Source organism: Antechinus flavipes, chromosome 3, assembly GCF_016432865.1.
Source record: "Antechinus flavipes isolate AdamAnt ecotype Samford, QLD, Australia chromosome 3, AdamAnt_v2, whole genome shotgun sequence".
Classification (NCBI taxonomy): domain Eukaryota; kingdom Metazoa; phylum Chordata; class Mammalia; order Dasyuromorphia; family Dasyuridae; genus Antechinus; species Antechinus flavipes.
Window position 1 is genome coordinate 99,861,936 of NC_067400.1, and position 26,870 is coordinate 99,888,805.

At 34.8% G+C, this 26,870-nt stretch overlaps 1 protein-coding gene across 1 annotated transcript in view; it reads right to left on the reverse strand.

The window, feature by feature from the left end:
• Window positions 1-2,811: 2,811 nt before the first annotated feature.
• DIAPH3 (diaphanous related formin 3) overlaps window positions 2,812-26,870 on the reverse strand; it is a 419,718-nt gene continuing 395,659 nt past the window's right edge. Inside the window, exon 27 of the mRNA XM_051983890.1 lies at window positions 2,812-4,047. Coding sequence (XP_051839850.1) covers window positions 3,785-4,047 — 263 coding nt within the window. The 3' untranslated portion in view covers window positions 2,812-3,784. The remainder of the gene's footprint in view (window positions 4,048-26,870) is intronic.

The window sequence follows — 26,870 nt, forward strand, 5'->3', positions numbered from 1 at the left end:
AATTCTGAATTCTAGTTGGTTCCCTATGGTTTCTTGGCAACTTCAGTGTATGCTTTGTTAAACAGAAGTCCTTGGGGCAAAATGATTTAACTATTTGGCCCACCAACAGGTTTTAAGAGCATTCATGACTGGCAAGGGAATACAACAGCTAACACAGAGTGATTTGCTAGAAAAAAATAAAGCCAAAGCTTTGCCAGCTACATCTATTCAAACTGCTTCTCATAATTAATATGAAGGAAACAGGAAATGAATACCTTTTCTTTATCAACCCAATTAGCATTTTATCTATGAGGAAACATCATTTTTCAGAATTCACATAGCCAACCCAAATAGGTTGTCATAGAAATAACCATAAAAATGTGGTCTTGGGTCTAAATATCTCAGGCTTGAGGATTGAGGAAGTATTTAATTAGGAATGAAATACAGAATAAAATGTGTTGTAGCCTAAAATGGTAAAATTTCTAACTAGGCAACTTAGCTGTTAATTGGATTATGGATTTTCCAAAATAAGAGTCACTGAAGAAGTATAGTTGATATGTGTATCTTTATAGCTAACAACCACGTTTGAATCGTTCACAAATGTTCATGTAACAGATGGCAATTGCAACAATTTTGAATTTTGACTACTATATAGAATTACTATATAGAATTTGGTCTTTTACTAGGAAAGTTCAGTATTTTCAAAATACCCAAATAAACAGAATAATTGTTTTGATGTGTCTTACTCAAATTTTCCAAAAAATCCATTGCAAAATATCCATAACAAAATAATTGGGCCTCCTTTTTCTTTTTTTTAAATAAGTTTAAATGTTTGAGAGTAGGAAGAAAACAGTCCAATTAGCAGCAAGACTTTGTTCAATGACAATTCAATGACAGCATAGTCATCCAGTTTTTTTCTTGACAGAATTTTCTTTCTTACATAAAAAGAAGAGTAAGAAGAAAGAAAAGGTGTAAGTTAGTCTTGATTCAGGATTAGTCCTGAGTCCATCTGGAACATACATATTCTTTCAAGTGTACTAAATTCTATCAGATAAATTTGTATTGTAATAACCCATTAATTCAGATGAACAAATATATTTTGCTCAGGATCATGAAACTGTACTCGTTTTTTCCCCCAGGAGATAAATGTAAAAATAGCTTTAATTGTAATTTGCAGTTGGATACAATAATGTTATCACACACAGTTATACACATGTGTGTGATTGTGTGTGTGTGTGTGTGTGTATGCTCACATGTATATGTTTTAACTGTCATTTCCTCTCTCTCTGTGTTAAGGGGCATTGGACAAGAAAAGGTACCTGTGTCTTGGAATTCTGTCTGTCCCTCTACTCTGTCTCTCTACTCTTGCATTCATTCACTCAGGAGGCTGTGTTAAGTTGTTATTTCTTCCAGGTCTGTAGGTTATCCTCATTCAAAAATCTCTCACTAGGATGAGAGGAGTAAAAAGGTACATGAGAGTGAGATGGTATACTATATCCTTTATCTGGATCCTTTGCTTGCTCACCTACCTGCCTCAGTAAGCAAGTTCACTTCCAGGGGATCTTCTGGTTGAAGATTGCTTGCTTGGTCCTTAGACCTACCAGTGAATGATTTGTGGATCTCTTGATTATCTCTGCTCTCTACTTAGTCCTTTTGATTTGTTTCTTTCTTGCTTGAGTCCTCTTGGAAAAGTTCTTTGTTTCCTGTTTACTTTGGGCTTTCCTAGGCCCAAATATTTTCCAGGCAATTAATGTTGTGCCACAGTTCCCTTTTATTGTCCTGACTCAGTTTCCCTAAATTGCCCTGCCTCGGTTTCCCTGAATTGTTTTGCCTCAGTTCCTAATTGTTCTGCTCAATCCTGCAACATTACCCCTTCCTCCTAATCATCATGATCCAGATAAGGAGAAAGATATTCTATTTTAGACATCATGACCCCAGCCCTTGCCTACTTATCAGAATGTCGGGTGCCTCCCCCCATTCTGTCATTGTTCTTCTTTATTCTAACTCGTCAGAATGTCAGGTGCCTCCTCCCACCCTGTCAAAACTGGATTGATAGTCTGTTCCCACTCTCAGTGCTCTGATTCCACCCCTGCCTCAGTCTACCCTGGTAGCTGAGCCGTATGTCATTAAGAACTCACATTGGCTGCTGGATGCTGCCCCCAGCACAATCTCTCCCTTTCAGATAAAATATTAAAAACTCTCTAATCTCTATATTGCCTCAGTTTCTTCAGCATTACATTAGGACCTGTTACCACTCACAAACTGGCATGATGGTATTGTGCACTTTAACAAATAAATGTAAGTTTGTTTTTGTTTTCCTTAACATACAATCTAAAAGAAATCTTCTCAAATTCATTTTAGGAACAGATACCTTCAACTCTCTTCTGTAAATGCATTTCTAAACAAAACAATTCTGCTTTACTGTTAGGGCTTGTGGTCTGTTTAAATGTGTAAATATCTTTTATCTTTTGCTGCTTTATTTGTTGTCAGGAAAATGGGAACTGTTACTAGAGGGCAATGCACATTTCAGCAATGCATACAAGGAGAACAATTTATTCCCACAAAGGCTATGGAAAACGTTCTGTTCCCTAATATCTATAAAAGGTCCCATTTCACAATTCTAATTAATTAACTTTGTTCACTTGGAACAGAAAGGAGGCAACTAATAAAAAGAAAAAGACCGGTCCAAGATTGGTTCCATATAACTTCTTATTAAGTAAAGGCAAAAGATCTAGTGTATTTTATAATGCAAAATATATAAACAGCAACAACCTATCCCCAAATTAACTCATAGTGCATCATAAGTTTAAAGGAGAAACCACACAAAGCAACTTTTTTTCTTTTAGTGCAAGAAGTTTATTTTCTGATGAGAAATTCACAGCAGCAATGCCCCTATTTTTATGTAATATATTTTTTTAAAAGAAAATTACTTATTAAAGCCTGCCTGTAAAAATTATTGATGACTGTATAGTTTATAAAATCTGCAATATTGTTAGCTCATGACCTCCAAAAAAAAAAAAAATACATAGTTGGGAAACTACAAAATGACAATTTTGTACCACAGCCATGATTAAAAGCTAAAAACAGTTTCCCAGAACATATATAGACATTCAGCAGCAAAAACTGGTATAAGATATATTCATTTTTATATAAATGCATCTGCATTGTGTAAAAGTTAAGTCATACATTCTTCATACATTATATATCTGAAATGGGCTTAATATGCCTTACTGTTTTGAAGAACCTAATCAATCTGAATTTGGCAATCATTATATAATGTATCTAATAGTCATTTTACATGTCTGTTTCATATTTCTGATGTTACAATGATAGAATGTAGACCATAACTACAGAATAATTTAGACACATATATAAATACAGACATACATGCATGTATACAACAAGAGTCGAGTTCTGAGATCTGTGATTCATTGAATTAATCATAGACAGCAAACCAAATACAATTATTTAGAACTGTAGGCATATCATATATTTTCTTTAAGAAAACATTATTGAATAAAGTAGTAACCCACCCATTCAGTAGAATATTATATATAATTCAGTCTCTCCAACTATAGTAGAATGGATTGTCAACAAAAAAAGCATTAAGCCCATTAAAGTTTTGCACAGGGTCTCAAACATACAGTAAAAGCATTGCAAGTATGAATTTCAGATAAAATTGTGATTTACTTTGAAATGCATAGCTACATAATGCCAGTTATACAAAAGTAATGCATTTTTTAAAATGTGGCAGCCAAGCATAGTATGGCATTAAAGTTTGCTTAATTGTTTTTATCAAGTGAATTTATAAAGCTCGAAGTCTTGCTAGTAGGGCCTCCACTTCAGGAAGTGATTCAGTTTTAGAAACAGAGCCAGGAAGCTCCATTTCCTTTTCTTTGGTGATTCCTATGTTGCTGGTCTCCTTCTTTCCCAAATCCTGGATCCTTACAGTGGATGAATGAGTGTCTTGATTATAATTAAGTTCCTTGACAACAGGAGTCCTGGTTGAGTTGCGACTGAATTTGTGATGGGAATAGGAGCCTTCCATCAATTGCTTCTTCTGGTTCTCTATAATTTAGGAGGAAAACAACATAAAACTTACAATTTAGGAAAGAATTACTAAGGACTGTGCAAAAAAAAAAAAAGTTCAAAAACAGTCTCAAACCTGTTCTCATTGATTAAGTACCATAAATAGACAAAGGTAAAAGATGGACACTTGCAACAGAAAAAAAGATCTTGTTCTTTTTAAAAGTCCAATTATTTAAGATGTACCTATCTCTAAAGAGGAAAACCACTTCACTAGAATTATTTTTTCCCTTAGTATTTGTTTTAGTAATAGTTAAAAAACAAAACGAAACACAAAACCAATGCTGTTTTGTACACAAAATCAAAGGTCATAGAGGTTGAAAAATTAACCAAAGTCTTTTGAATTCCTTTGACAGATAACAGGTAAGGCAAATATAGTGTTAAAATCTGAAAGCACAATTAACAATTTTTTGTCACTATTTAATTGTGAAAGAAAATCTATTTTCTTTCCTTTTTGGTAAATTACTAGAAAGTGAGAACGATCTTGACTCATCATATCATCACTGGGAATCTCTTATAGTATTTAATGATGAAACAGATGTAGCTATTGACTTTTCCAAAGAGTACTAAATATATTACCACCCTCCTCAAAATTAAATGACTTAAATCTTATAGTCTTATGAGTGATTCTTCTCTTAGATCTGAAACTTAAAAAAAAAAAAGAGGAACACTCAATATTCATGTAACCTTGAACAGGGTTTGAAAATGGCTTCAACAAACTTGACATGACATTTAAAGTTTTTTGGTTATTCGGTGAAAGATGTTCCATTATCCCAATAATAATGACTTTGGAGCACAGGCAGTCACTCATGACAGTGTGTTTTATGTGAGTGCTGAAAATTCCAACTGAAAACAGCTTGTACATTAAAAGGTGGCTGCTGAAGATATTTACTGCACTGTCATTTCCTGACCAGGGGCGCCTAGTGATGGATGAGTATTTTACACACTTTCTTGGACAATCTCAACGAATTTCAGAAGTATGATCACCTTTTAACTGTTGGAAGAAAATAAATACCCTTTTCCTATCTTCTTCTATATCAGGTGGACAATTGTTACCCAAAAATCAAAATCTAATACAGCAGTAGTTTTCACTTAGGTCAATTGTATAAACTATATTTGTAAAAGCAAAAATACAATTAATAGTATTTTTTCCCAATTACATATAAAGATAGTTTTCAACATTCATTTTTTAAAGACTTTGAGCTCAAAATTTTTCTCTCTCTTCCCCCTCCACAAGACAGCAAGAAATCTGATGTACGCTATACATGTACAGTCTTATTAAACATATTTCCATATTAGTCATGTTGTAAAAGAAAAATCAGAACAAATGGGAAAAACTATGAAAAAACATTTAAAAAGTGAAAATCATATGCTTCAATCTGCATTCAGTCTTCACAGTTCTTTCTTTGGATGTGATGGCATTTTCCATCACAAGTCTTTTGGAATTGTTTTTGGATTGTATTGCTGAGAAGGGCTAAAAGTCTATCACAGTTGATCATCACACAATATTGCTGTTATTGTGTACAGTGTTCTCCTGGTTCAAAAGCAATAATATAGATGATAATCATGACTCTTCCTACAACCAAGCTGTTGAAGTTTGCAATACCAAATAAAATATATGCACAATTTAACATAAAAAGCTTAGTAGCTCAAAGTATATGGTATAGGGGAGAAAGGACAGGATTAGGAGTCAGAAGACCTAGGTTAATCCTAGCTTTGCTACTTACTATAACTATGACCTTGGGCAAAATAACTTAACCTCTCTAGGCCAGTTTTCTCAAATCTAAAATAAAGGTATTAGAAGAGTTGATCTTTCAGGGCACTTTCAATTTCAAAATCCTATGATCCTATAATTAACTCTTGACTGTTCAGTCACCTTGATGCTATTTGCTGAATGCTGATCAAATTTTTGTTGGTAATACCATTATAGATATGCAGGAAGATAGGCACTGAATCTGCTTTTTTTTTTTTTTTTTTTTTTTTTAACAGAAAACTCCAAAATGAAGAAACTCACTGTACCAATATAGATTGGTACCTTCTTTACATTTTAGAGTCTTGGGGAGTTGCTTTGAATGCATACATTGCTTAGAGGTGTGACTCCATTGACATTTAATGTGTTAGAAGTGAACTCAGATCTTCCTGGCTTTGAAGATACCTCTCTATCTACCACACCTCTGGACAAAGTTTAACGAATCAACTCTGCTATTTGGAGTCTCTGGTAAAATGTTACATGGGGAAGATGAGGTTAAAGATCCTGGCTAAAATAATGTCTGCATAATTTGTAATGATCAGATATCTTAATTATCATTCCTATCTGTCATTGTTAGCAAGGAAAGACTCAGAGTTGCCTGTACATAAAGAAATAAGAAGTTAATAATCTCTATTAAAATGTGATGACAACCATTACACATGCTTTAATTTAATCTCTTATAAAATCAAGCTGCCTGGATTCACATACTGAATGTTCATTTTGACCAGGGCTCTTACGAGAATACTATTTTTATAATTAGCAAAATCTTATGTTTTCCTAAATCTTTTTTTTCAAAATGTATTTAACAGAAAAATCACATAACTCATGAGATTAGACATGCTAGAATTCAGTAAAATCCTTAAGTATGTTGGTTTCTTGAGGAAGATAATTCTCTATGGCAGTGGGTAGGAAGAAAATGGAATTGATTTTTCCCCTTCTAAATCAATTGACAAATCATACCAAAAAATGGGCAAATAACAAAAACAATTAGGTGTCAATATATTAAAATTAGTGCAAAAATATGTGCATGACCTGTTATCCCTTTATAGAATGTGAAAAGGTGTACATAATGGATTAGAAAGGAAGAGTGATATTGGCTGATCAAAGAATGGCCATACCCTGATGCCCTTAAAAAATGTAGGTTTTCCATGACACAGAACAAGGTAATAGATCTGTGGAGTGTGAATCCTACATTTCTACCAAAGATCAGCAAGGTCAGGAAGTAATTTTCTCTTTTCCTCCCTTATCAGCCATGATAACTGTACAACTGAACTTCTAACCTAGTAGGAAATTCTGATAGGGAGGAGAGACACACACATATAAAATCTGTGACAAGAAGTAGTTTCAAATAGTTTGACCTCTGACTGTTAGGGGTTCTAAAATGAAACACTTTGAGGAGGAAAAGGATATTAAGCAATTAGGTGCCATAATAGATAATTGCGTTGGACCTGGAGTCAGCAAAACCTGAGAAGAAATCTAAGCCTAAGACTTTTACTAGTTGTATGATCTTAGGGAAGCCACTTAAAGTCTCAGCTTCAGTTTCCTTATCTTTAAAATGGGGCTATAAGAGCAAATACTTCCCAAAGTTGTTGGGAAGATAAAATGAAAGGATCTTTGTCAATTTTAAAGTGCTGTGTGAATTCTAGATATAATTGTTATTACTGTTATTTGTTAAGTCTCCAGTGACCAGGAACTGAGTGAGTACAACCTTTTTTGGCTGAAATGGGACAGATCCTAGGTAAAGATTCTCCATCCCCCACCCCAACCCCACAAACCCCAGCCCCACGTTGGGCGCCAAATGTTATGAGTTCAAATGTTGGAGTTCTTGTTCTTCTCAAAACACAGCCAGTTTAGCTTAGGGCCCTCCGAATATCTCCAAATCCAAAGGTTCTGTCCGTTAGCCTCTGCCTCTGCTTTCTTCAGCCTCCAACCAGCACAGAGATGGAATGAATCTCTTGTTTCCTTCTCTTGGAGCTCGGCTAGCTTTCTGGTGAGTCTTTCAGACCAGCTTGGTCTCAGTGGGGGGCATGCAGGAGCCCAGCCACCTACCACAGTGGTGTGAGATGGAGATGAATCTGATTGTCCACTCTCACTCGTAGCTTTATCCTTTGAAAACTCTTCGTCTGCCACCAGCCAGCCAAGTGGAATATATTCTGCCTTGCCTCGGAGAGAGGGCTTCTGGCGTAATTCCGCAAAGTGCTCTCTGTCTACACCAGAGTTGCTCCTCTCCAGTCCAGCTGAACTCTCCTCTGCGACCAGCCAGCCAAGTAGAAAATGTATTCTGGAATAGCTCTCTTGCCTTATATGTGAATCTTCTGAGAGAATGGGATTATGGGTTTTCTCCCATAGTGCTCTCTGGCCCAAAGAGCTTTAAGGGAGGTGTGAACTCCCTTGAAGTTAGAAAGTTTACTTTGTGAAACTGGCATACTTGTGAACTCCAATGAGTAAAGGTGTGAACACAAGCCTTGTATTAATTAGTTCTACTTAGTATCTTGTTTCAGGTTCTGCCCAAAACATCTTCTTGTAAGATTAGATCAACTCTAATTAGTTAGCAGTTTGTAAAGATTCCAACAGTTATTATATTGAACCCGAGGTGTAAGGTGTAATGAAGGAAAATTAGCACCTGTGGGGTTAAGGTTGCTTTCCACCTTTGGTGTCCATCTGATCCCCCTCACTCTCACCTGTAGCTCCAAGAAGCTGTGGCATCCACGGTGGCCACACCCTAGTAAACCATTAGACAGGCAGGCTAAACCAGATTGAGGATAACCAAAGGTCTTGGACCCTAAGGTGAGTTGGGGGGCTGGGGGATCTATCACAAGCATGTAACACTTCTCCTGGTGGAATGGGCATAAGAGAACAAATTGAACAAGTGGCCATGAAGGCAGGTGAAGCAGGTGTTGTGGGGTGCTTGGAGCTTGGTTAGACACTGAAGACACCAAGGTCATCCACTATATCTTGAGTCATCACCAGTCATCCTGATGGGGGGGAGACCTAAAACTGTCCTAACTTTGGGGTAGAAGCTTGTAAGGCTCTCCTTGAAGGGAAGAAGCCCTCCTGGGAGAGGCCTACCTCAGGGACTATTTGTTAAGTTCAGGACCACTCCTCCTTAGCTCAAACTTAAGTAATCTCATTTAACTGGAGATCTAGATTGTAGATTTCAGACCCCAAAGATTGGCTCAGGACAACTTCCAGTAAATGGTCCCATTCTACTGGAAATCTAGGCGTGGGGGCAGTAATCTCATTCAATTGAAACTTCAGTCTCAAATCTCCTTTAAAAGAGCAACATTGGGGCTCATTTCTTTGCAGAGGATCTAAAAAGCAGGAACATGCCAGGCCAAGGGAGCTTTCCTTGGCATAGCTGCCTTCAATGACTCTCTGCTTGCTGAGAAGACATTCTCTTCTCGGGGTTAACGCCTCTTTATCTTTCTGCCAGGATTTCTTTATACCCCTTGTTTATCTTTCTGCCAGGACTCTTCTGCTAGATCTTTACTTTTCTGTCAGGACCTTGCCACTGAGAAAGTTAGCCTCCTAGCAAAAGCTGACTTCTCAGTGCCAATAAACTTTTTGCCAGTCTAAATTTTCAGGTTCAAAAATTCTTTTATGAAGGACCTGCACTGACCAGAAGGGGTTCCCACAACTCTCTGAACCTCATTATTTGGTTCCCTGACCAGGAAGTGAAGGGAATTGAAGACTTTACAAACCTTATCAATTCTACCACTGAATAGTGGAGGCTCTGGAAGGGAATGGTGACTTCATGCAACTCTGCCTCATTTAAATCCAATTTATGCAGGAATAAATATTGAGCCCTGAGATATTGGAGATATAAGTTGTGTTGGTCACCTGGTCCCATTGCATATGCTTTATTACAAATATGTGCTCAGCTTGTATGCATTCTTTCCAAGGCTGTCCAGTTGAGAGACAAAGAGAGAAAAAAAGAGACAGCGACAAACAGAGAGACACAGAAAGAGATTGAGAGAGAGAGAGAGAGAAAGAGAGAGAGAGAGAGAGAGAGAGAGAGAGACTGTGATCGTACCTCATATTTCTAGAGAGGGATGTTTTCTACCTATGTTTATTATTCCAGCTTAATTAATGCCTTTGCTTTGAATTATCTGTGTCTACTAGCTATGGTAGCTCACAAATTGCAAATCCACAGAGTATCTTTGAATATGGAATAGTCACTTTCTTCTTCCTTCCTTCTCAATCATGAGTAAGGGTTAGGAATATTTCAGAAAATGGGGTGTTACAGGACTAATTTTGTTATCATTTGATTTTAATGAGTAGTCTAAAGAATCTCATTTTAGACTGTAAAAAAATTAATATTTAAGGTATATATGTGTGAAGATTAACTCTTAAAAAACAATTTTTTGGGGGAAAGCAAAGATAATCAGAATTGATAACATGGGACAGAAGACCAAATGTTAAATGTATATTTGAATGAATAAAGGATATAGCACCATAGTTCTCCCCTGTCCCTGTCTCTACCCCCCAAAACTTAAATATCATCTGAAATCCTTCTATGGAAGGTATTACCTTTCCTGAAATGTTATTTAGATGCTTTGACTGCTATGATTTTCTGCTAACAGCATCAGTAAGAGGTGAAGTGCCATTTTTATTAACAATAAAGGCTTATATTAATACTAAAGGTTTAGATAGCACCTTTACTTAGAAGCATTTACTATACTTTAAATCATTGCAACCATCATTTTACAGATAGAAATGTGAAAGCAAAAAAAGCTAAGTGACTTGCCTGGAGTGCCATAGAGTAAATCGGTGGTACAACAAAGACACTTCTCTGAAAGATATCTTAAAAGAAATTTATAAATAATTTCACACAAAAAATGTTCTAAATAATACAACACTGTTGAGTTTAAGTAACACATATTTATAGTTCAAAATTATTGACCGAAACACTTAATTTTCCTAATATATAAAGAAGATATAATAATAGCTATAGAAACAGAACTAAGAGGAAATAATTTGCCCAAGGTCATAACACATATCAAAAGTCATCCTTTGCCTTCTAAGGTGGCATTTTAGACCACCAGTTTAGTAGTTTTCAAAGGGTAAAGTTTGTTTAACTTCAGGACTACTGGTCTTAGATCAGTAACTGACTGAAGCTGATACAAATTAAATGGCCACAATAACTACTTTGAATGATTTCCTATAGTGAATTCCTGGAAATACCTGAACCTAATGTTCTATGAACATATTTTGTAAACACCTGCACCTTAGAATGTAGTTTTCCTAATATAGAATTTAACTTTATGATACATAATTTATGAATAGTCATTCTATTTTGAGGAGTTTAACATTTTTATAAACCACATTTCAACAGTTCTCACAGTTTGATAATGTTCCAAATAAAGTTGATTAATGAATTACATAAAAGGAGAGTTGGGTGGAAAATTCTTCCTTATCAACCACAAGATTAACACAATTAAATTTTCTTAAGTACTTTTCAGAATAGGATTAATTGGATAGCAGATATTTGCTGAATGCCTGTGGTATATACATCACTGCATGTGAAACTAAAATGGAAAAAAAAAATTAATGCTAATCTTAATCCTATTGCAGGTCTCTCATATGGTTCCTGGTACCCACCCAACTAACACAACTCAGACATCAGAATAGCTTTGAAAGCAAAATCTCTCCCTTTCCCCCAGTGTCCCCATATCTAGTTCTTCAATCACCATAGCAGAAGGTTGTGTATTCTTAGTCTATGACTGATAAGTAAGTCTTTGCTACCTCTTATTTTTCATTTTTGTGGTGAGTGTGAGATATACAGGCTTGGATGGGTTACAAGTACATTATCTTTTCCCCAAAAGCCAGCTGTTTCTTGGAAGCTTCTTTATTTTTGTCAAGAGTACCTGTTTTCAATGTCATAGATTTTCAATTTTCTTGTTATAGTTTACTCCTCACTCAAAACAAACTGCTCTCTTCAAAGTTACAAATAACCTTTTCATTGCCAAAACTGATGGTCTTTTCTCAGTTCATGTCTTTCTTGATCTCTTTGTAGCATTTTATCCTGTTGACCACCCTCTCTTCCTGTATACTTTTTATCTTTGAAATGTTTTGATTTTTTTCTTTAGGTTCTTTTCCTACCTCCTTGTGCTTCCTTAGTTTCTTTTGATGAATCATCATACATGTCATTGTCCATAACCCTGGGTGCACCTAAAGGCTTTATTCAGGGCCCTCCTCTCTTCTCTATATATTTCTCATTTGGTACTTCTTTAGCTCCTCAAGATTAATTTTCATCTCTATGTTGACGATTCTTACCAATCCTCTTCTATCCTGCGTGTCAATCCCACATCACCAACTGCATTTTGGACATCACGAATTTGATGTCCTAGTGATGAGGTCCTCAGTAACCTGGTGGGGTTAACAGGGAAAGCCTGAAGCACTGATAAAATTACTCCCTGAAGCAAGCAGGGGAGATCACTGATGGGATCAGATCAATCTTACACCACTCTCTGCCTCTCCACCTTCTGTGTTCAGTCAGTTATGTCAAAACCCTGATATTAAATTTCTTCTCTAAATCTGTTCATGGCCCACACTATCTTTGCTGAATGCCTTTGGCTTAAGCCCTCCACAGCACTCAGTTTCCTGGTGTCTTTTCTCTCCCATTTCCCCCATACCCCCTGATGTTTCCCCTCTCATCCTTCATCACATCTCATGGTGTGTTTCTTTTTATAGATAACTAATTCTTTTTAGGGTGCTAAAATTCCTCTAGCCTGTAATTTAAGAGAATACTCCCACTTCGTTGCTTATTCCTTATCCTGGTTAACTGTGAGTTCCACTAGGGGATTTGTCTTTTCCATTGCTGATTATTAAAATCCCTTTCCTTGTTAGCTGCTTTCCCAACTCTATTTCAAATTTACCATTCCCAGTATCTCTTCATTTTGTCTGTTACCTCTTCTCCTAAATAAACCTACCTTTTGCCAGAGAGAATGGCCTTTGTAAATTCTTCATATGACCAAACCCCAATATTTGGTGCCTGAACATTAATGTCATCATTTGGTGCCAAACCCTAAACGCATCATTTGGGTAGTAACTGCTTTCCTAAATCCCACCATTTGGTGCCAAAATTGCTCTCAATACACCACTAAAAGCATCTTAAATTCATCATATTCAAAACAGAATTCATTATCTTTTCCCCGAAACGATCCTATCCTACCAAGGACTCCATTATTTTTGTAGTCATTCCATTTGGCAATCCAAGTACTATGTTTGATTTCTCCTCTCTCACTCAACACATCTAATTTTTCATTTCTACTTCGATAACATTTCCAGCACTGATCTCCTTTCCACTCACACGGCCAATATTCCAGTACAGGTTGTCTATACTCTTATTTGGTCTATCTCCTTCAAGTTTCTGTCATTCTCCAACACACATGCACTCACGCACATGCATGCACACACACACATACACACACATATCCCTCTCCATAGCTATAGTGATTTTCGTTAAGCATATATCACTCAGTAAACTCCAGTGCTTCCTATTGACTTCAGAATATTATTTTACATTTTTCTCATCTTTAAAATTTTCCAATTTTTTTTACAATTTGCATAAATTTACTACCATAATTATTAATATGGTGGTACATGTAGATAAGTTGTAAATATACATGTAATAGAATCATGTGTTCAATGACTTTTTCCTGTATAAAAAACTTTGGAGACCCCCTGATTTTAATGCAGAAAGCAAGATCAACATATAGATAAAAGAATTAGGAATATTCATAAAGAAAGAAACAAATACATATAAATGAAGTGATTTAATTTCTTTGGGTCTTGATAGCTTCATTTATGAATAATGTGGTTAGGCTGGATGTCCAACTTTATTCTAGTACTCTTTATTTCTATAATTTCGACAACATAGTACTTTACAGAAGACATGAAGGAATGAAAATGGACCCTAGTGGGGTTAATTAACGATTAATCTAAATAAATTTTGAATGAAAGAGGTTGATTCACTCAGAGAAAAAGAAGTACCTCTCTGGCAGATAAAAACATAAAGAGGCTGATATTAGGAAATTGGAGGCAAGAGAGAACAAGCAAATTTTTAGATGAAGTAAGCTTGTTTAACAGTGGTAGTTGTTTTTAATTTTCCCTTTGACAGTTACAAAGAAAGATTTTTTGTTTTAGAGGAGCTCATAATAAGAAATCAATTAGATCCATAAAATAGTCACTTTTTATACATCAAGTTGGATGTGAAAAAAATCTCAATAATTTTTCTTTCCTCCATATGGAAAAGGCTTAAATGCTCCCCTCCAAGCAGACAATACCTGTGAAAAGTATCTCCTTGTGGAATAAGTGTATCTAATAGAAATGGAAGCTAGTGGGCTGTGCCCCTCTCCAAATTTAAGTTTGGAGAGCCTACTTGGTCTGGGTATTAGAAAGCCAGCAAGGAAATCAGGAAGGTTAAGTTCTAGACCCTGCCTCAAACACCTACTGGTTGTTTACTTAACTTTTCAGTTTCCCAGATAACTCTCTAGTTAACACTAGAGACTGGTGACCCATCTGCTTTGGTAGAGGGAACTCCATATCAGTGAAATCATATATCAGGACAAAACAAATCAAAACAAAAGAAGCTAGTAGAGAGCCTGGAACAACTTAAGCATCCTCGAAATAGAGGTTCACCAACATCTGTACACAAAAGGACTCAATGTAGAAGAGGCAGAAAGAAGAAGAGGAAATCTGTTTATTCCTGACCACTCCTACAATATGGGATAACATATGATCCTCTCCTGGTCCTTAACAGCTAGGTAGGGGTGTGTGGGAGTGATCACATTCCTTCTATCACTCAATTACCTTGCATTTATTGTTCCATACTTATATATGTTCACATTATCTTCCCAGTGAGCTCCTTAAGGGAAGAGACTGTTTTATTTTTGTTTATGTAATCCCAGTACATAGACTAAAACCTGTCACATAATTGGCACTTAATAAATGCTTGTTAATGATTGATAGTTACTCTATTTCTTCTAAAACCTCATCAAAATAAATATTCAAACGAAATACAAGAAATTATTGTTTAAAGCATTCTAAGGATTAAAGGTTTTATCCATTGTTTTATAAATAATTAAACTTAGTATCTTTTTTTTCCCTTTCTTTGATTCTAAGAAACTTTGAATGTTATCTTGGTAGAAGTGTGTTTTATCTAGGATTGCTTCTATTATAAACATTCATTGGCATTTTCAGCATAGACAGGCAAGGAACTCACTGCTATTCTTAATTTCCTTTCTGTAAAGGAATAAAACAGACAACTCTGCCTAAATATAAAGAGTTTCTGAGGATCTAAATGAAATACCATGAGAATAAATGCTATTTTCTTTTAAGATATAAAAATGCTTATCATTCTCCATTTTGTTCCTTGAACAATTTTTACCTCGAGAGTTGACACTAGAGTCCTCTGACAGCTTTCCAACACTGAATTGAAAACTGACAAATTGTTCAAACTGAGCAGCAGAGGCTTTTTTTTTTAAAGTATAGAATCTATTTCATTTAAACACAAGAAAAATTGCTTTAAATTTTGTCCAGTAATGTCCCATGACTTTGGAATCCCACCTGATCCTTAGTGGATAACAAAGAAAGTTGGGAGGAAAAAAAAAAACTTAATCATCATTCTGAGATAGAATTTCCATTGTTTCATGAGTATTTCAGAAGACAGAGGAAAGCTGGGAAGAGAATGGCAAAAAAAACAAACAAACAAAAAACTTCCCAACAACAATAAAAACAACCACATCAAATGAAACTATATGAAATTTTGCATTCTAATAATAAAGTAGACAACCAAAAAAAATGTCAACTACTGGCTCTGTGTTTATAGCATACATAAAAGCATCACAGCTCCAACTCCAGCATCCAGCTCCTTGACCACTGAAGGAAAGATTACTTCCAATTCAGAAAGGAATGTTACTTCCTTTAAACTAGTATTGATTTCTGAATCATATGACTCTAATGAACACTAGATTCTTGGAAGGGCCGCTCTCAGATGAAATGTAAAATTAAGCTTCTGTCTCTTCTGGTCAATACAGAGGCTGGAATATCTTGGGCAGGGGAAGGAATGATGAAATTTGGTATGATCAATTGGAGTACTTCTCTTCTGTTCATCTAAAAATTCTGTCTCTATTTACTATTCGCCTTTATTAATTACTGCTAAATAGCAGCTTTGTTCCATCCCAGCAATGGCTTAACTTTGGTAGTGGGCAAAATGACCTATAAATATACTTTTAAAGGCACAATTGGGTCTGCATAATAGTAAAGTGTGTGACAAATATATGTTTTTAATCTATGCAATAATCCAAAGACAACTCTGGCAGCCAGCAGCCCATACCCTTGAGGTTTTCTCTACTGTTGATTTACTGATGCTATAAATAATCGTCTTCCCTCTGTTTCATTTTGCTATTTATTTTATCTTATGTATTGAAAATGAATAAAAAATGATAAAAAAAAGCAGAGGGGCATTTTGTATATAGCTAAAATAAAAAAAAAAATCCACCCATAAAATCCTTGATAGCCTCTAATTTTGTAAGGAAGCAGAGGAAACAAAGAAGGCAAAAAATATATTACCAGGCTCTGATATATCTTTAGACTACCATACTAGAACACCTTGTAGTTATTCATGATGTCCTTAACCCAGATGGGTGCGTTCCTTATCAGGCTTGCTATAGACTGGCTATATATTATTATCCTCAGTAGAAAATTTTGAAGACAACATCTTCATCTTGTCATTTCTTATGCTAAACTTTACCCATTGAAATTCGAGCTGGAAAGAAGCCCCAGGAATTCTCTAGATTAGGTGGGCACCAAAATTATCCAACAAAGATGCTTATGTTTATTTCTAAATATAAAATAAAAATCTCTCACTTTATGCTACTGCCTCCTATTGCTATTGTTCTTTCTTCTTTTTTTTAAATTACAAAATTATTTTGAGTAATTAATCTATATTTGCTTTGCATCTCTCTTTAGCCTCCTCCTGCCTCTACACTATACTCCAATTACTCCAACTGTACTACTCTACTGAAATTGCCTTCTTCTGTGTCATCAATAAGCTTTTAAATGCCAAATATGCTGATCCTTCTATAGTCTTCTTTTTATAGTGGAATGATGGCTTGATTTTTTGGAGAACCCTATATTTAAAACTAAATTCTGCTACTTATTATTTATGTAACCACAGAAAAGTTACTCAGCCACTCTAGGTCTGTCCTCTTAGGTCCAATAAGGTTATCCTCTGCTGTGGTATTTGAAGATGCTATCTTCTTTCTCCTTCCTTTTGTAACTTTCTTTCTTTCTTGATATCACTGAAAAATGCATAGGACTGACCATACCATAACCCTGCTTTAAAAAAAGTCAACAAAGTTGCCTAGGACAAATTAGCTTTGGCTCCATTTCTACCCTCAAATCCATCTTCCTTCCATACATCTACCACATTACTCCACTGCTTAGGAATCTTATATGGCTCCCTAATGACTCAGATAAAATTCAGACTCCTTAATTTATCATTTAGATTATTTCTCAATATAGCCATCAGCCTACTTTTATAAGCTTATTTTTCACCATTCCTATTCACACATTTGCTATTGTAATAAAACTGGCCTAACCTAATTTTTCCCAAGTTCAGCATTCTATTCCTGTCCAGGTGGTCTTCCATTTTTGAAATGATTACCCACTCAATTCTAGCTTCTTTCATAGCACAACTTTGATATTCTTCCGAACTCTACAAAGTTAGTAATTATCTCTTAAATGACAAATTTGATAGACTTTTATTAATCCACAAAATTGTTGACTTCTTTACATCATTTGATATTATAAACCACCTTCTCTTCCTGGATACTCTTTTCTTTCCTGGGTTTTCACGTCACATACCAAGTATTCCTCAACATTCTCCTATCCCAAATACAAATTAAAAACATGTATTCTCCTCTAGACTATTCCATTTTTGCGAATGGTGCCATTTTTCTCCCAGTTAACCAGAGGTGAAACTTTAAAGTCAAAGGAATTTTCAAATTGTGTCAGGACCTGGGCCATCTAGCCAATGTTTTAATGCCAACATACTACGGATAAGCTATGGAAAGGCACACAGCATAAACAGTGTTCTTGAGTGAATATCTTCTCACCTCACCTAGAATGTAAACTGTTTGAAGACAAGAACCATTTGCTTCTTTCACCCTCTACAAAACCTAAATCTCTTGCAATAAACAAGTAATAAAGTTTTTTAAAATAGAAATTTCACAGTTCTCCTTGTCTTAATTTGTAATATTGGGCTAAAAATGTCTTTTGGCTTACAAATCTCTTGCTCCAATTAAAATTTATTTCCTTTTGTTTCATACATTTAAGTTGGCAAGCATTTTCCTTTCATGAATCCTAAACTATTGTCATCACTCATATTTCTGTTTCCCTGATTACATATAGCAACCTTTCCTACTTTGTAATTATTTTGCTTGTTCTTTCAAGAACAATTATACCACCAGAAAAACACTTCCTACTATTTGTGGTACAACTCTATTTTAATCAGAAATTTTGCTAGAAAATGTTTTCTGCCAGAAATTTTATAACCACAGGATTCCAGAAATAATGAAGTATCTAGAAGTTAGAGCTGCTTTAGATCAGAGGAGTAAAAATATCCCAATGGTTAATTTATCACAATGCATACAAGTGATACCTCAATTACTGAATCTGTGAGAAATGAAAAGTGCTATATAATGAAGAAATGCTGTATAACTTAGTGTAAATTAAAAAAAAAAATCTCATGGGATGTTCACAGCAGTGTTGGCTCACATATGATTCAAAAGAATGTTCTCCCCTAAGTTGTCTATGTTTACAAAGCTCTGACTTTGTAAACTGTTCTCTATGACCAGTTCTTACTTGTTCTTAAATAGTCAAATATCTTTACATAGCTGAGAAGGTTCTTAGATCAAACTACAAATTACATGGCTATCAGAGCTTGTCTTTGTTGCTCTCAAGTAATCCTTTCTGTGCTTCTCTTCTTAATGTCTTGGCTTTAGTTCCTACTTTCCCCTTCCCTAGTCCCACCTCCTAGCCCCATTCACCCCATTTCTTTATCAAAGAAAGAAGGTTTGATAACAGATATTTATGTTCAATGACTGATCCAAAAGTTCCCATCAGATGAATATAGTTAATTCATATGTGGAATAAAATGAGTGAAGACTCTCTCATGGGAATACTGCCTTCAGCTATACCTTAATTGTGCAATGCAGGAGAAACCGAGGCAGGATAGAGATTAGAGATCAATTTGATTGCATAACAATTGTGACTTGAGACTTTATAATAGCAAATAGATATAATAACAAATAGAGCTATAGCTAAAAAGTTACAGCTATTTGTCCCCTCCGGTTTCCCACCACCTCTTAATTAGCATTTAAGTATCTCTTTTAAAAGCAATTAATTCTTTTATTTCTGGGTTAATTTCCATGTTTAGAATGTAATCCCAGACTCCTCAAAACAATGCCAGAAAAGGCCAAAGAGGGATGCGGGGTTCTGCATCCAGGATCTTTAATCTTGTGTTTTGCAGTTTTTACTTGGCACTCCTTTTGCTGACAAATACCTTGTCAGATGAGAGATACTCTGTCTTGGCAATCATAATTAGCCCCTTTTTGCTTTTTTCTTAACTCTGCTCTCTGTTTTTGTGGTGGCTACTTTCCCATACAGTTCACATTAATTGTTCATTCACATTTTCACTATTTTAGTAGTATTTAATGATGGGTTTGTATTATTCTCTTTCAGGTTCCTACATCCTGCAATGAATTTATCTCTCCTGCACTTCTTTTTACAATTGGTATACTTTTTGTCCAGTGTACTATTAGAATGTATCCTTTATGTCAATGAAATTATTACTGCTTGAGAAATATGATTATTCAAAATTATTTAGAACACTAAATTGACTAAGGATGATTTCCTTCTTCCCCGCCTCCCCCCACCCCCAATTTTTCAAATTAACACAGATTTAGGTGGTATTAAAAATAATTTAATTTAGGGATAATTGGGTGACATGTAAATTGATGTACTTTGGTTATTTTAAGTTTCAGGAATACTGGACTTGAAGATTCACTCTTAAAAGTGTTTTTCATCTAATACTGCCTACCATCTCAAGTATTTCTAGCTACTAATTATCTATTTTAAAGTTACTTCTGAGGCTATACTATAATTCAATGGCTGAAGCATCAAAAGGCTTAAAACTTTAAGGGTATCTATGTTAAACTCAGTCGTGCTTTTAAAAAGTTTGTATAACTTAATCCTAAAACTGTCTCTCTTTGTGAAATTGTTTTCTACTCCAAAAGGAATCTGTATATATGTTGCATTATGTCTTCCTCTGAAACCAAAAGGCTTAAAATCCTGTTGCCAGCTTTAAATATATGTATTTAGTGCTTAATTCTTCCCATGTATTTATTTCCCAAACATGCTAATCCTTGCCATGATTAACTTTATCAACTAAATGGGTACTTTCTAAAGCTTTCTATTATACCTCTGAGGTGAGTTGGGTTTTTCTCTTTTTCACACACAATTTTTGATTTCCAAAGATTCTAGAGTCTTGAAAGATTGGGATCTTGCTGTTGTTGTTCAGTCATCTTTGTTTTTTTGTTTTGTTTTGTTTTGTTTTGTTTTGTTTTCCCAGTTGTGTCTGATCCTTTATGACCTTATTTGGGATTTTCTTGTCAAAGATACTAGAGTGGTTTGCCATTTCCTTTTCCAACTCATTTTATAGATAAGGGAATTTAAGGAAACGGTCAAGGTCAAACAGCTATAAGTGTCTGAGGCCAGAATTGAACTCAGGAAGAAGAGTATTCTTGACTCCAGGTCTAGCACTCTATTCACTAGTCTACCTAACTGCTGGGATGCTGTAGTGTCTACTTAATTATTAACATAGAGATGGACTACTTCGAATTATGTGAATAAATTGAATATAAAATCCAGAACATTCTTTGATTCAGTAACTCAAAGTTCTGAAGAAAAACCAAAGTCCTTTGAGATATTTAGTGCAGTAGAACACTCTACCTAGAGGCCTAGAGTTTGGTTTTGAATATATTGAATTAAAAATAATCAGGTGAACTGATACCTCAAGTTGAATTTCAGTATGTTTAATGAATATTTCTTTGAAACAATCACATCCTTCATTCACAGCCTTAGAGAATTTCCTCCTGAGATATATTTATATTGAAGGTCATTTAAAATTCAAATCATCTTGTATATAGGTATACACACAGGAATATTCCTCATTACTTTTCAGCCCTTTTCAAGAAACAATATTACTCAAGGGTTAAGATATAACTAGCAATACTTGTGATAAAATGCACATTATTTTATCCTCTAAGTAAAGATGTCATTATGCTTATGAAGTGCAAGATTGAACAGAAAAGAATACCCCCATTCAAAAAATAAATGCCATATAGAGTCTCCCTAGTGTTTGGATAGTGCCTGTACCATAGTAAGTGCTTAATAAATGCTCATTGACATAATTCCACATACCAATTTCACTTAATTCTTTTGTATTAATTGGTTTTTTTTGCATATTTAGCTCTTTTTCAGAGGACTAACTTGAAGAAAACCTTTATTATTATAATTATGCTAATACAGTGTTATTATAGATTTATTGCTTATATGAGCTGTCTGACCCCCAGGTTTCTATGTGGGGTATGGATAAAGGTCTAAAAACTTAAGTTTCCATCTGTTCTACTGTTTAAAAACTGCAGACCTGGCAACCTACATAAAAGCAAATTGCATGTTTTTTCTTTAATTAAAATTCAACATAAGTTTAAAATGAGTTATATCTAAATGGAAACCTAAGAAAATAGATTCAGTTTATATATTTAATTTTAAATGTGAGCTATTCATTATTGCTGTTGTCACTGTTGTTTGTCCTTATTGCTATTGTAGCTGCTGTAAAATGGAAGAGCTCTGACCTGGTAACAACTGGGTAATGAATAGGTCTGGATTTCTTAATTCCTATTTGATCCCATGTAAATTATTATCCAAGTCTCAGTCCTGAACAGAATAGATCCTGTGTGAGAAATAAATTCTCCTTTTACCTCACAACTTTACCTCTCAAAAGTGAAGGCTAAAGTGAAGGCTTTCTACTTTCATGAGTAGAACCATGTTTATCCAGTAAAGTACTCTGATAACATCTTGTTGAATATGAAAAGTCTAACACATCAGCTACAATAGTATGTTATTGCTTGTATGCAGTGCAGAGGACAGAGAAGTGACCTCAGAGCCAGGCAATCCATAAAAAAGTTTATTATATGTTAATGGAAATCTAAGAAAAATAGATTGCATTTGTAGATTTTTCCCTCTCATTTTCCCTACTGGCTAGGAAATTAAAAAAAAAAAATCAGTTATGTTGACTTAAGTTAAAAAAAGCATTTATTAGATGCTTACTTTGTGCATATTGAAAGAGATACAGAAGGCAAAAATAGTCCTTGCCCTCAAGAAGGGAAGGGAAAGGAAAGGAAATAAGCATTTATATAGTGCTTACTATGTGCCAAGTATTGCACTGAGTACTTTACAAACATTATCCCATCTGACTATCACAAGAACCCTTGGAATTAGGCTCTATGAATATCCCATTTTACTGTTGAGGAAATTGAGGCAAATAAAGTTTAAGTGACTTGTTGAAAGTCATATTGCTACTATTTCTGAGGCTGGACCTAAACTCAGTTCTTTCTGACTCCAAATCCAGGGCTCTAGCAAAGAAGCTGACATTCTAATAGGTAGACAATATACAAACAACTATTTAAATACAAGACAAATAAATGATAAGTTGGAGATGGTCTCTGAGAGAAAGCATTTGTTTCTCTAATTGAATTCTGGGGACCTTTTGGGATTCTGTGAAGTAGTCCAAAGAATTTAATGAAGAAAAAAAGTATTAATGATGGATAAGCACAGGGAGAAACTCAAAAGCTGCCTATAGTCAAACATGCATTTAACCAATACAGAGAACCCTGAAGGCTGGTTGAAGTTAGTCATGTGATCAGCTCTCCCGAGGCTGGGCAAACAAAAAAAAGAACCTGATGTTTCCCTGAAAAGAGATTGGATTTCTGACATAGGCAAGTAATGTCTCTCTATGCTTAAAGGTCAAATGAAGGCAAGGGGACTCAAGAAGCACTCCTTTAGTATCCAGTTTACCAAAAGTCATTAAGTATTAATAAACAAATTTTAAAAAAGGGCTTAACATGAAAACAAAAAACAAAAAAGATTCTGAAAAACCATACTTAAGTCCTTATGTCCTCACCTGTGTCCAAAAATTGGAAGACAGAAAAGTGTCAGAGAATACTTGGGAAAAATTAGAAGGACTCCTAAACATTTGGAGCTAGAAACGAATCAAAAAATTTTTCCAAAAAAGCAGGAATTAGATACTCGGAATGTATTTGTTTTTAAAGGAATGTTGATATAGATGAGAGAGACCATTTATGTAACAGTGGAAGGAAGGTGAGTAGTAGTAGTAGTAGTAGTAGTAGTAGTTGCTAAGGGCAATTGAGGCAGTTATTAACATCAACAGCAAGAAAGGTGTGCTGTCTGGCACATATATCAGGATGTGACAGAACTTAACACATTTGTTAAATCAGAGGATTATGACGCTTACTATGAATTCTAATTCTGCTAATTCACTTGAATTCAAATATTACTGCATCTCTATTTCTTGGTAATCACATATCACATATAGTTTCAATTATCATCTCCATGAAGATGATCTGCAGAGATCTATATCTAGTTCTAGTTTCTCTTCAGAGCTTAGTGTTAGATTACTTTCTTTCCATTAGATATCTTTAATTGGCATCTTTATGGTCAAAATGACCCAAACAAAAATCATATTCAAATTCATTGAATATCAAATTCTAATATTTCTCCAAACTTCCTTTTTTTTTCTATTGAAAGCACCATTCAGCTTCCCAGTTCACAATCTCAGAACAATTTTCTTAGCCTTCCCCACCCTAAATCTAATGAGTTGCCAAATATCCATTATTCCTCTACAACTACTCTCACTTCTCTCTTTCACACTAACATGCCTACCATCCTAGAGTTTATATATGCTTCCTGAATCATCAAATCAATTCCTCTGCTTGCATTACCAGATTTAAGTCTTTGCCCTTTCCACATACCTGTCAAAATAATGTTCCTTGGATATCATTAAAGAATCATTGACCTGACCATGTTATTTCCCTGCTAAAAACCTTCAGTGCTGCTATATTGCCTCTAAAACAAATTAATTTCATCTCCTTGCTTCCTCTCTCTAATCCATTCTCTTTCCACAAACCTTTGAAAATTAATATTCCTAAAGCACATATCTAACATGTTACTCTTTTTCCTAAGAATCTTAAAGAGCTCCCAAGTGATTCTAAGATAAAATAAAAACTCCTCAGTTTGGTATTTAACCCTTATATTCTGGCTCAAATCTATCTTTTCAGGTTTATTTCCCATCATTTCCTTATAAACATTGGGTTGATTTGGTGAATGTTCTGACCAAACTAGTCTACTTGTTATTTCCTGATCCTGGTATTCTTATCTTTTACTTCCACATCTTTTGCATAGGGTATTCCCTATTCCTAGCATATCCTACCTTTCTTTCTATACCTCATGGAATCCCTAATTTTCAAATCTGAGGTAATATACTTCATCCTGACTGTTCTAGTTGTTAGTGCTTTCTTTTCCTTCAAATTACTTTATACAATGGTTGGAAAAAGAACTAGATACTACTTTTTAATAATTTTAAAAAACTTAATATGTATCATGCCATCCTTTTGTTACAATCACTTGTCTCACATAATTTGGTACTGAGTTCACAAGATTTTTTTTTTTTTTGTATTCTTTAATTCTTCATCATGAAACTACATATTACACTAGATAGTAGATATATCTATTATTACCCCATTTTTCCTGAGTGGAGTCTGTGTTTAACATAAGTTTTGTATTAGATGATGCTATTAAAGCAGATTTATCTTTATACCTTGGATAGATTTCTTAATCAGGGCAAATCATACAACCTGTTTTCTTCAGTTTTCTCATCTGTAAAATGTGGATCATATTAACATCTATTTCATAAGGATACTATGAGGATCAAATGAGATAATAACTGTATAGCACTTTGAAGATCTTTAACTATTATAGAAATGCTGGTTACTGGGACATCTAGATAGCACAGTAGATAGAGCACTAGCCTTCAAGTCAGGAGTGCTGGAGTTCAAATCTGGTGTTAGACATTTATTAACTGTGTGAGCCTGGGCAACTCACCCAACTGCCCCCCCCCCAAAAAAAAAGAAAGAAAAAAGGAAATGTTATTATTCTTATCATTGCATGATGGCCTAGGTTTTTCCACTATTTTATTTGTCTTGCATATAGATTTTATATATACCTTTAAACATTCATGTAATTGGAATGTCAACTCTCTGAAGACAGGAGCTATTTCACTTTTTGTCTTTGCATCCCAAATGCCAGCCACAGAGATGACACACGCACATATTTAATATATACTTAGTGACTAGTTTCTTGGTGTAATGACAATAGCAGTGGAGGTGGGCTTAGAACCCTGGTGGGGTTCAAGTCTTGGTTCTATAATTGCTAGAGTTTATGACCGTGATTTAAGTGCCTTCATCCTTTTGAGCTTCAGGTTCCTAATATGTAAAATGAAGGACTGGATGAGATGACCTTTAAGGTCTTATTCTCATTCAAAAAACATGTCAATAATGTATACTTCTCCCAGTACCTATCACAATGCTTTGCACATAGTATTTAATAACTGTTGAAGGGATGCATGTAAGACATTTTAAACCAGCAAGTACTGTAAAATGTAAGCTATTAGTCTAACACCTTCATTTCACACTTGAGGAAACAGGGCCAGAAATGTTAATTGACTTACATAAGGTCACACAGCTGGTTAGGAGCAAAGTGAAGACTTTCATTCAGTTTATCTACAGACTCCTTGTCATAGTGATCACTAGCACAGTGTAGTTTAAAACATTCAGAGAATTTTCTATCAATCATTTTATGTAACACAAATGATATGACAATAGTAGGAAATAGATAATCTTATCCCCATCTTAGAGATGAGTAAACCAAGGGTAAAATCAATTTGTCATATTTTTAAAGTGAGAAGGGGCCTTAGTAGTCATCTACATGAAGTTTCTCATTTTCAAGATGAGAAAACTGAGGGTCCAAAATGCTTAGGTAACCCTCCCAAAGTTACATAAGTATAGTAAGAAAAAAAATGGTAATCCTGAATCTGAGTCCACATCAACCACTGCATTCACTCCATCATAATGCCTTTGATTTGCTCCTAGTGCTTTTCACTATTTTAAAGTGCAGGAAAAGTTGTAGATTTCTAATTTTTAGTTCAGCTTATTTAAAGAGTAAAATTACTCCTCTAGACTTGAATGTTGGAAAAAAAAAGGAAATGCTAGCTATTATTCTTATCATTGCACAGTTGCCTAGGTTTTTCCATCAAGGTTATTTTATTTCTCTTACATATGGATTTTGCATATATCTTTAAACATTCAACTGAGTACATATACATAATAGCCAAAACTGCAAGTCTCCTATTCTTTCACATAGGCTTTTCAGGATTTAAAATTATGAAAGATCTTAAAGATCTACTCCGATTCCTTTATTTGCCACAGATGAGGACATCTGGGCTTAAACAGGTAAAGTGATTTGCTTGAGGCCACACAAGTAAAAAAGTATCAAAGTCTAGGTTTGTCTTTTTAAAAACAATTTCTCTATCACAGGTGAGATGCTCATCCCAATTCAGGGAGTTGGCTTAGAGGATTTCTCAATATGTTTATTGTTATTCTAGTCCTGATTTTATTGAATCAGTAAAAACAAATGATGGTAGTATTTTTAAAATCTAACTTGTTCAATTTTCAAAATAAGGCTATTATACCTATATTATGTTAATTTCATATAGAAATGATGGTATCAAGTTCAGAAACAAACTTAGAAACTCTTTGAGTAGTTTGGTTCTCAAAGCCAATGAGGGAAAAATTGGCACAAATCATAGGTACTATTTCAAATGAGACTATTCTAGGCTAGTGTGCTACTGCCT